This window comes from Sus scrofa, chromosome 17 (assembly GCF_054392235.1).
Source record: "Sus scrofa isolate SSC_HxYL_T2T_F1_AM1 chromosome 17, Sscrofa_HxYL_maternal_Yorkshire_Landrace_v2.0, whole genome shotgun sequence".
NCBI classification, from domain to species: domain Eukaryota; kingdom Metazoa; phylum Chordata; class Mammalia; order Artiodactyla; family Suidae; genus Sus; species Sus scrofa.
The window spans coordinates 22,341,654-22,353,004 of record NC_139399.1 but is presented as its reverse complement, the minus strand read 5'-3'; the positions used below and the strand labels follow the sequence as shown (position 1 = coordinate 22,353,004).

The 11,351-nt window shown below is 41.7% G+C and overlaps 1 protein-coding gene across 1 annotated transcript in view; it reads left to right on the top strand.

Moving 5' to 3' along the window:
* The first annotated feature begins 420 nt into the window (after positions 1 to 420).
* The window catches only part of LOC146395173 (uncharacterized), a 53,822-nt gene continuing 42,891 nt past the window's right edge, over positions 421 to 11,351 (top strand). The window contains exons 1-3 of the mRNA XM_085004477.1: positions 421 to 452; positions 1,469 to 1,736; positions 3,799 to 3,864. Of these exons, the coding sequence (XP_084860603.1) occupies positions 421 to 452; positions 1,469 to 1,736; positions 3,799 to 3,864 (366 nt within the window). The remainder of the gene's footprint in view (positions 453 to 1,468; positions 1,737 to 3,798; positions 3,865 to 11,351) is intronic.

Sequence of the window (11,351 nt, the reverse complement as noted above, 5' to 3'; positions counted from 1 at the left end):
TGCTCCTCGGGCTGGGCAAGGGCCCATAAGTGGGAGACAGTGGGGTGGGGGGAGATTACCTTGGTCTAAACTGAAGGCAGAAGGAGGACGTGAACAATGAGGCCCAAGTGGGCAGAGGAGCAGGGTGCGTGTTGGTGAAGTTGGAGTGAGCATGATGAGGTGTGCTGGGCAGTGTTGGGGAGCAAAAGTGGGGGCCTGGATGCTGCCCCCATCTTACCTCACTGCATCCTCAAAGCGTCCCAGGGAATGGGTTGCATGGCCCCCATCTCAGCTGAGGAAAGGACAGAGGCCTTGAGATGAGGGGGGCCATGCCAGGGCAGAGCTTGGCCATCTTTCTAGGCTCACAGGGAGGTGGTATAGCTGGAGGCCAGCACTCTGGAGGGTGGTGCAGGGGCCGCAGAGGCTGGAACTCCACAGGCCATGGGGCTCCCTGGCCTGGTGCCCACCTTGAGGTCAGTGGCTCTGCCCCCTCCTCAGATCTCAGGCTGCAGTCTGTGTCCTGCTGACAGATGAGTGTATACGTGACTGAAGAAGGGCCTCTGGGCTCCTTTCCAGCTTCAGGAGGCCAGGTTCTTGGCTGAGGTGCCTGCTGGACATGCCCTCCGAAGCAGTGCTCCATCCTGGCACCTCATCTTGGATCAAATTTCCCTCTGACCCCAGAGGTCTGTGTGTTCACTGCTTTGTGTCCCTGAAGTTGTCTTGCTCGAGGCACCTGCCAGGCAGACAGCTGTGAGAGAAATCCAGAATGCAGCAGGGTTTTATTTCAGTTCTTCAGTCCTGGACCATGAAAGAATGCAGCTTCTTCAGGCACAGAGGTCTGAGTTGTTGAAATTTAAGGGTTCTTGACTCCGTGTGCTGTCTGAGTCGGAGGGTAGCTGCGAGGAGGGTGTGGGAGGCTCAGCAGCAGCCCCAACCCAGAGGGCTGGTCTCACTCCCAGGACCACTTAGCCCTGAGTACTAGGAGGTTTAAGGCCATCAAGATGACAGTGATGATATCTTTGTGCTGAGAACTTGAGCATCTTTGGAGTTTTAGGTGCTTGTTTAAAAAATTCTATTCGTATAGTACTCCTGGAACATGAAATGCAGACTTTCACCTGAAAGTTAAAAATCTGACCACATACCTATGGAGTATTGGAACACTGAAGAGATTTCCAGGCTCACTGCATTAACAGACCTATTTTAGCAGAACCGCAGTCTGCGTTTGCGAAGGGTTTGTTGCATTAAAACCCAGAGAGCTTGAAAAGGAAAGGGAGGGTATTAATTTGGATGGTAAGTTTAAAAATCTGAAAAACCTTAACCAGGTTTGTAAAAAGGGACCAAACGCTGACAGCGAACTGCTAATTTTGTTACCTATGGCCAGGATATGCTTAAGGAAGAACTAGGAGTTGGAAAAACATTTAATTAATGTTATTAAACTGGGGACTCCTAAAACGTCCCTGTACTGCACTTGTCCACGCCTTGCTCGAAGCCCCTCCCCCGGCCCCGGGCCCGCCCCCAATCTCTGCCCGCCACCAGACGCAGCGTGGTGCGCAGGCGCTGGCTGCCCCTGGACGCTTGAAGGGCTTGAAAACTTGTGTGTCGTCACCGGGAGGGTGAGAGGCCCATGGAGGGAGCGGGTCGCGGCGCCAAGAGGCTTACCTCCTGCGTGTGTGCTGACAAGGAGGCTGCCTTTCAGGAGAGCTTCCCCCTGGGCAGTCACGAAGTGGCGCGCTGGTTCCCGGGCCACACGGACAAGGGTGAGTTCTGGCGGGATGCTGCGGAACCGCACCATTTACCTGGTTCTTTGGGGTGTCGCTCTCAAACTGGGCACGTGGGGGTCGCGGGGACGTGGTGCCTGATTCCCAGCAAGGCCCTCCAGCCGCTGCGTTCCTAAAGCCTCAGTTTCCCCGTATGCTCTGAAAGATATGCTCTCCTGAATGCTATTTTGAGGATGAAGCGAAGGAGGGATAGGATAGCACCTTTGAAGTTGTATTCAGCTTTTTTTTTTTTTTTTTTTTTTGTCTTTTGTTGTTGTTGCTATTTCTTGGGCCGCTCCCGCGGCATATGGAGGTTCCCAGGCTAGGGGTTGAATCGGAGCTGTAGCCACCGGCCTACGCCAGAGCCACAGCAACACGGGATCCCAGCCGCGCCTGCGACCTACACCACAGCTCACGGCAACGCCGGATCCTTAACCCACTGAGCAAGGGCAGGGACTGAACCTGCAACCTCATGGTTCCTAGTCGGATTCGTTAACCACTGCACCACGACGGGAACTCCTGTATTCAGCTTTTTAATCACCCCAACACCTTTGAGACAGGTCGAGTCATTGTAGTCTTCTACTTAAGCCTCTCTGGGAGTTTCTGTTTGTCAAAATTCCGCCGCACGAAGACCTCTAGCAAGGGCCCAGCCCTTCTCAATGTGATGGATGGCCACGCTCCTTCTGCTCTGTTTAGTGCGTGCATTAGTTCGTGATTCCCCTCACCTGCTCTGCTGGGCTCCGTGCTGAGCGCTCCTCATTAGAAGTTCAATACTCCATCTGTGGTCGCCCACTTATGGAAGCAGACAGGCTCTGCCCCCCCCCCCCCCCCGTGATGTGCAGCTACCACTCAGGCCCGGATCTGAGGGGCTCTTCCCTAAGCCACCAGGGTTGAACTTGAAGGAGGCACTGCGCAGTTATCTGCGGTTGGTAGAACTCGGAAACTGGAGGATTTCTGAACAATAGTTGAATTGCTTTTTAGGGCGGAGGCTGGAGAAGGTAGGAGTTGGGGAGCAGCAACTGTGCGAAGAGAAATGAGATGGAATGGACAGAGTATTCAAATGGCTTGCTTCCAAAACTGCTGAGTATGGTCTATCTGCATAGCATTAGAGGCAGCTTTCGGAAAGGACTTTTATGGCTGAAGTTTCTAAACTGACTTAGTAAAGAATTGAAAAGTGAAATAGTTTCACTCATTTGTGCAGAATATATGACTTTTCATTGTACAGAATGAAAAAGGTTTATGAAGGTTCACATGAAACGAAAGCTGGCATCCAACTTGATTCAGAGAGAAGTGAAAGGGCAGTGAGTTAATGATATGTGAACTTTGCAGGCTCATGCCAGAAGATCAGGAGATCTAAGATGTCCTAGTTCTCCCACTGACTCTTTTTTTTTTTTTCTTTTGTCTTTTTGTCTTTTTGTTGTTGTTGTTGCTATTTCTTTGGGCCGCTCTCACGGCATATGGAGGTTCCCAGGCTAGGGGTCGAATCGGAGCTGTAGCCACCGGCCTATGCCAGAGCCACAGCAACGCGGGATCCGAGCCGCGTCTGCAACCTACACCACAGCTCACGGCAACGCCGGATCGTTAACCCACTGAGCAAGGGGCAGGGACGGAACCCGCAACCTCATGGTTCCTAGTCGGATTCGTTAACCACTGCGCCACGATGGAAACTCCCCACTGACTCTTTTAAGGATCTTCTGCAAGTTAGTAACCACTTAACTTTTTTTTTTTTTTTTTTGCCATGCCAGTGGCATAGGTAAGTTTCTGGGCCAAGGATTGAACCCATGCCACAGCAGTGACAACATGGGGTCCTTAACCTACTCAGCCACTGGGGAACTCCAGTAACTTTACCTTTGGCTCTCCATTTCCTTATACTTCTCTGGAAGTAGAGATTGACAGGGTGTTGGGTGGTAGGCCATATCCCCTCAGATACTTTACCTCTGTAAGTTGATTCTATTTTTTAAAATGTTCTATTTTCTATTATTTTAAATGGTGGATCTTAAAGTATTTACTTGTGCAAAATTTCTTAAGGCTTCTGATTTATTAACCTTTCTTAAAATTTTAGGGAAGACACGTCAGGCATTTGCCTAAGGCTTCTGTGCAGAATGGAGCTGGAGGAGCCTTATTTGTGGTAAGTAATTACTTAGATTTCTTCAGAATGGAAAGACTGAGAAATTTGGGTAAATACAACATAATATTCAACACCATTGTCTTTGGTATTTGCTGGCCATTGTAGAGATTTAAATATAGCTAGTGGAGTTCACGTTCATTTCAAAAAGTGTAGTTCCAGCTGAACCTCTCAAGTTTAAATTGGCACCAGGGCAACTCTAGGAAGAAGAATTTAGATTACTCCATCATGACACAACAGAACTGTAACCTGATTTCTAATTACCTTTTGCTTTCTTACGAATCATTCTCTTGGCTCACTGAAGATTCAGAGGCTGAACCTTGGGGAATCCCAAAACGGCACTGGTTAGACATACATGGATTTTAGTATTACAGTGACTGTATCGGCAGCTGGCCTTTGTATTTTTGGTTTCCAGGTTTACCTACAGGTAGATGTCAAGGAATTCCTCAGCTTGGTTGCACAATTCAGAAACGCTAAGAGAATGTATCCCCTTTCTGTGACAAGGTTTTTCAGGAAATAATGTAGTATTTAAAGGCAATTTAGTGGACTTGTATGATGATTCAGAGTTAGTGGTGTAGTTTTAGAACATAAAGTCCTTCTAGGTTGAATCTTAACAAGTTAGTTAGCCCTCCTATTACCAAGTAGATTCCTGCTTTGTATTTTATCAGCTTTGTCTAAAAGCATATCTAAGATCCTTATCTCAAGTTTCCATTTTCTTTACTCTTTTATGTCCTTGTAAAAGCAGAAGTTGGCCAGTTCTGAGAGTTAACATATAAAGAGATTCAGTTCTGTGTTCAACCTTACACACAAAACATTAATTGCTGAAGGTGTTAATCTCAGTGTGATTCATTTGATTTCCTATTGACATGCCATTTCTTGTCAGTGTTTGAAGAAGGCCTGCTGCTTCTGGAGAAGAAACAAAGCTTGCTCTCAGCTAGTTTCTGTTGTGTGAGGAAGAGATGGTGCTTCTGTAGCAGAGAGTAGGTCCCTGAGGTGATAGGTCCCTTTGACAATCTGATACACCCTCTTTTGGGAAAATGCACATATTTTCACACTAGAAAATGTATGTCTAAATTTAGAAGTCTTGGAATAATTGGCAATTTGGTGTAATTAAATTACATTAGAAGCTTCATTCTCTAATCAAGTTGGAGAATGCCTTTTTAGGCTTTTGGTCCGAAAGCTGCTTCTCAATACTTCTCAGAACCTATAAACTGTGATTTTGAAAATCTTTCTCAGTTTTCAAATTCTACTAACATCATACTCCTCAAATATATTTAATAATTGCTTTGGGAATTATTTTTTGATGCAATGATAGTTTGCTGTATATCATATTAGAATTAAAGTGAAGAGATTCAGTGATCAGTGGTAGTAAAGTACAAAGTTATTCACAATTTTGAGAGAATTTTGATAATTTTGGAAAACATTTTCCCCCCTTTGTATGGCATAGAGGTACTCCTGAGAGTAAGCCAGATATTCCATTTGACTTCACACCAGAAAACTGCAAGGTATGAGTTGGTTAACATCATAATTAATTTATAGAATATTTAGTGTCTTCCAGATGTATAACAACAGGTGCTTTTTCTTTGACACAGAGAATAGAGGCAATTGTAAAAGGAAAACAAAAACAAACAAAAAAACTACCCAGAAGGGCATAAAGCAGCAGCTGTATTTCTAGTCATGGATTTAGTCCAAAGACAGAATGCATGACTGCCCATCTCTGCCATGAACAAGGTACTTTATTTTTGCATTAGTTTGAAAGAGGAGAGATCGTGTATGGCAACTTCCTTATGTAGAAATTCCTGTGACAGTCATAAATGTGATACTCTAGGAGTTTGAAGCCCTTTCATCATTTATGTTTCATACCTCAAGTTACATATTTGTTTTAGGGTCCCCTTAATAATGCAGAGAACTGAAAGGGTAGAGCCTTTTATCCTTGCAGGAAATAGTAAAGGCATTATAGAGAAAGGGGTTTTCTTTTTTTCCATCTTTGAGAGAAATGGCAATAACAATAATAAGGTTAAAAGTGCCAAATGTGTGTAATTTCCTGTCAAGATATTTCAAAAATGAATATGCTATTTAAATGCTAGAAGTACAGAGAAAAGGATCTGTTCACAGCTAATGTGAATCTTTTTAATATTTGCATCTTTGGCTACAGGCTTTAACAATCATCTGTATGATACATGGTATTTATACTATATGATTATGGCACCTTGGAATCGGAAACATACAGAAATCTTATGGGTGACTCATTTAAATAAAGTTAGTATATTCACATATATTTTAGGGTTCATTTTTTTCTGATAGTGTTTTCAGCAGTAATCCAAATTTCAGTTTTTTCACATCCTATTTATGTAACTCCATTTGTATGGTACTTTGTAGCAGTGTATTGTTTACAAAAGTGCCATACAGAATTCTATATTATTTGATCCTTATGAGAATCATACAACTGATAAGTCAATGCGATATAATGGAAAATATCTTTTATTTTGAATTAAGAGACCTAATTTTCTTCTGCTTACTTCCATCTGCAATGAAGATTTTGAACTAGATAGACATCTTTCAATTATTATGTAATGACTTCTAAGTGATAGAGCTGAGACTGTTTCCACTTGTATGCATTTTTTTCTGCTTGACACTTGTGGATATTCTGCTATACTTTGTTCTCCTTTTCACTTTCTAAGTTTTATTTGGTCTAACTATTAGATTGGACCATTATTATCTTTCTTGGAGTATAGGATGTCCTCAATTCATCTAATGGAAACGATGCAAATTTTAGCTCATTGATCTGGTTTTAAAAAGAATTTTATTGAACTGTAGTTGTTACAATGATGTGTTAGATTGAAATGTACAGCAAAGTGATTCAGTTATATACATATATATATATATATTTTCAAATTCTTTTCCATTATAGGCTATAATAAGTTATTGAATGTAGTTGTGTGTGGTATACAGTAGATCTTTGTTTTTTACTTTTATATATGTTAGTGTGTATGGGTTAATCCCAAACTCCTTATTTATCTCTTTTGGTGACCATAAATTTGTTTTCTACATCTGAGTCTATTTCTGTTTTGTAAATAAATTTGTATCATTTTTTTTTTTAGATTCTACATACAGGTGATATCATAGGATATTTGTCTTTTCTCTGACTTACTATGATAATCTCTAGGTCCATCCATTTTGCTGCACATGGCATTTCACTCCTTCTTATGACTGAGTAATATTTCTCTGTGTGTGTATGTGTGTGTCTCTGTGTCTGTCTGTCTGTCTCTGTGTGTTTACTTCTTCTTTATCCATCTGTCAGTGGACATTTAGATTGCTTTCAGGTCTTGGCCATTGTAAAGAGTGCTGCAATGAACATTGGTGTGTATGTATCTTTTGGATTTAGAGCTTCTTCCAGAAATATGCCCAGAAGTAGGATCATATGATAACTCTTTATAATTTTTAAGGAACCTCCTTAATGTTCTCCAAACTGGCTGCACCAGTTTATATTCTTACCAGCAGTGTAGGAGGGTCTCTTTTGCTCCACACCCTCTCCAGCATTAATTATTTGTAGACATTTTAATGATGGCCATACTGACTGGTGTGAGGTGATTCCTCATTTACATTTATCTATTAATTAGCAATATTGAGCATTTTTTCACATGCCTTTTGGCCACCTGTATGTCTTCTTTGGAGAAATGTGTACTTAAGAGTTTTTGCCTTTTTTTTTTCTTTTTTTTTATTGTTTCTTCTGCAACACAATTTTTTTCCCCACTGTATAGCATGGAGATCCAGTTAAACATACATGTATACATACTTTTTTCTCCCATTATCACGCGCCATCATATGTAAGGAGACATGGTTCTCAGTGCTACACAGCGGGATCTCATTGTTAGTCCATTCCAAAAGAAAAAGTTTGCATCTTTTAACCCCAAGCTCCCAATCCATCCCACTCCCTCTCCCTCCTGCCAGGCAACCATAATTCTATTCTCCAAGTCCATGATTTTCTTTTTTGTGGAAAGGTTCATTTGTGCTGTATATTACATTCCAGATATAAGTGATATCTTACAGTATTTGTCTTTCTCTTTCTGACTTACTTCACTCAGGATAAGAGTCTCTAGTTCCATCCATGTTGCTGCAAGTGGCATTATTTTGTTCCTTTTTATGACTGAGTAGTATTCCTTGTGTATATATACCACATCTTCCTAATCCAGTCGTCTGTCAGTGAGCCTTTGGGTTGTGTCCATGTCTTGGCTATTGTGAATAGTGCTGCAGTGAACATGTGGGTGCATGTGTCTTTGTCAAGGAAAGTTTTGACTGGATATATGCCCAGGAGTGGGGTTGCTGGGTCATGGTAGATCTATGTGTAGTTTTCTAAGATACCTCCATACTGTTCTCCACAGTAGTTGTACCAGCTTCCATTCCCACCAACAGTGCAGGAAGGTTCCCTTTTCTCCACACCTCCTCCAGAATTTGTTATTTGTGGACTTAGTAATGATGGCCATTCTGACTGGTGTGAGGTGATATCTCATGGTAGTTTTGATGTGCATTTCTCTAATAATAAGGGATGTTGAGCATTTTTTCATGTGCTTGTTGGCCATCTGTGTATCTTCCTTAGAGAAATGTCTATTCACATCTTTTTGCCCATTTTTCCATTGGGTTGTTGGGTTTTTTGCTGTTGAGTTGTATAGTTTGTATATCCTAGAGATTAAGCCCTTGTCAGTTGCATCATTTGACACTATTTTCTCCCATTCTGTAAGTTGTCTTTTTGCTGTCTTTTTGGTTTTCTTTGCTGTGCAAAAGCTTGTCCGTTTGATTAGGTCCCATTGGTTTACTTTTGCTTTTATTTCTGTTGCTTTGGGAGACTGACCTGAGAAAACATTTGTAAGGTTGATGTCAGAGAATGTTTTGCCTATGTTCTCTTCCAGGAGTTTGGTGGTGTCTTGTCTTATATTTAGGTCTTTCAGCCATTTGGAGTTTATTTTTGTGCATGCTGTGAGGGTGTGTTCTAGTTTCATTGATCTGCATGTAGCTGTCCAGGTTTCCCAGCAATTCTTGCTGAATAGACTGTCTTTTCCCCATTTTATATTCTTGCCTCCTTTGTCAAAGATTGCTTGACCATAGGTGTTGGGGTTTATTTCTGGGTTCTCTATTCTATTCCATTGGTCTGTCTGTCTGTTTTGGTACCAGTACCACACTGTTTTGATGACTGTGGCTTTGTAATATTTCCGGAAGTCTGGGAGAGTGATGCCTCCTGCTTGGTTTTGGTTCCTCAGGATTGCTTTGGCAATTCTGGGTCTTTTGTGGTTCCATACAAATTTTTGGATTGTTTTTTCTAGTTCTGTGAAAAATGTCATGGGTGATTTAATAGGAATTGCATTGAATCTGTAGATTGCTTTGGGTAGTATGGGCATTTTTACAATATTAATTTTTCCAACCCAGGAGCATGGAATATCTTTCCATTTCCTTACATCTTCTTTAATTTCCTTGAATAATATTTTATAGTTTTCAGCATGTAGGTCCTTTGCCCCCTTGCTAAGTTTGTCTTTTTTTTTTCTTTTGACTTTTTAGGGTGGCACCTGCAGCATATGAAAGTTCCCAGGCTGGGGGTCTAATTGGAGCTCTGGCTGCCTGCCTACGCCACAGCCTCAGCAACACCAGATCCGAGCCAAGTCTGTGATTTATACCACAGCTCACAGCAAAGCTGGATCCTTAACCCAGTGAGTGAGTCCAGGGATAGAACCCACGTCCTTGTGCATATTGGTTGGGTTTACTACCACTGAGCCACAGTGGGAACTCCTCTGCCCATTTTTTGATTGGGTTTTTTCTTTTTCTTCTTTTTTAAATCTGTATGAGCAGTTTGCATATTTTGGAAACTAAATCTTTGCTGGTCACATCATTTGCAGTTTTAGCCTATTCCATAGGTTGTCTTTTCGTTTTGTTTGTGGTTTCCTTTTAAGTTTAATTAGGTCCTGTTTGTTTATTTTTGTTTTTATTTCTATTCCTCAAGGAGTTGGAGCCAATAATATGTTGCTGCAATTTATGTGCATAGTGTTCTACCTATGTTTTCCTTAGGAGTTAGTATCCAGTCTTACATTTAAGTCTTTAATCCATTTGAGTTTAGTTTTGTTTATGTATATGTGGTGGTAGAGAATATTCTAATTTCATTCATTTGCACGTCACTGTCCATTTTCCCCAGCACCTCTTATTAAAGAAGCTGCCTGTTCTACATTGTATATTCTTGCCTCCTTTGTCGTAGATTAATTGATCATAATTGTGTGGCTCATTGAGCTCTTATTTGCCTTTTTCCATTCTCTAATACTTGTGGACCCTTAGTAATTTGTTTTGACTGTGCAAAAATGTTGTAAAACAAGTTTGGTTGGTATTAAGTAAACAGTTGCTTATTTTTTTCAATAAATCATATATGTGTCTAGGATTTTCCCCAATTCCTTACGTTATTTTTATAATAGCCAACTTCCTAAGTAATGATTTAGGTGTGTTTCTAATTGTAGACACTTTTTCTTGCAAAAATTTATATTTTTAATAATGGCAAACTTGCTTGACTTGCTTAGCAGAATGAAATAAATGACAAATTAATATGAGAACATTTCAAAAGTATTGTCAGAGTTCCCACTGTGGCTCAGTGGTAATAAACCCAATTAGTATCCATGAAGATGCAGGTTCAATCCTTGGCCTCCCTCAGAAGTTTAAGGATCCAGTGTTGTTGTGAGCTGTGGTGTAGGTTGTAGAATTGGCTTGGATCTGGCATTGCTGTGGCTGTGGTGCAGGTCTGTGGTTGATAACTTCAGTTCCAATTCAACCCCTCGCCTGGCAACTTTAGCTCCAATTCCACCCCTAGCCTGGCAACTTCCATATGTCACAAGTGCAGCCCTAAAAAGCAAAACAAATAAACAAACAAACAAACAAAAAAAAACAAAAAAAAAAAAACAAAAAAAGGCAAGTTCATTTAGAATTGGATGTGTATGTGTGAGAGGCAATAAGTAGTTTAGCATATAGCAAAGATTCTTTCCACTTTACATTTGAGTTTTTGATTGTTTGTTCCTTTCTTTGTTTTGTGGTACCTGAGGCATGCAGAACTTCCTGGGTCATGGATAGAACCTGTGCCACAGGAGCAACCTGAGCCACTGCAGGGACAATGCTGGGTCCTTAACCTGCTTAGCCACCAGGGAACTCCTACATTTGAGACTTTTAAAGTTATTCTTTCTTTCTTTTTTTTTTTTTTTTTTTTTGTCTTTTTGTCTTTTTTTTGTTGTTGTTGTTGTTGTTGCTATCTCTTGGGCCGCTCCCGCGGCATATGGAGGTTCCCAGGCTAGGGGTTGAATCGGAGCTGTAGCCACCGGCCTACGCCAGAGCCACAGCAACGCGGGATCCGAGCCGCGTCTGCAACCTACACCACAGCTCACGGCAACGCCGGATCATTAACCCACTGAGCAAGGGCAGGGACCGAACCCGCAACCTCATGGTTCCTAGTCGGATTCGTTAACCACTGC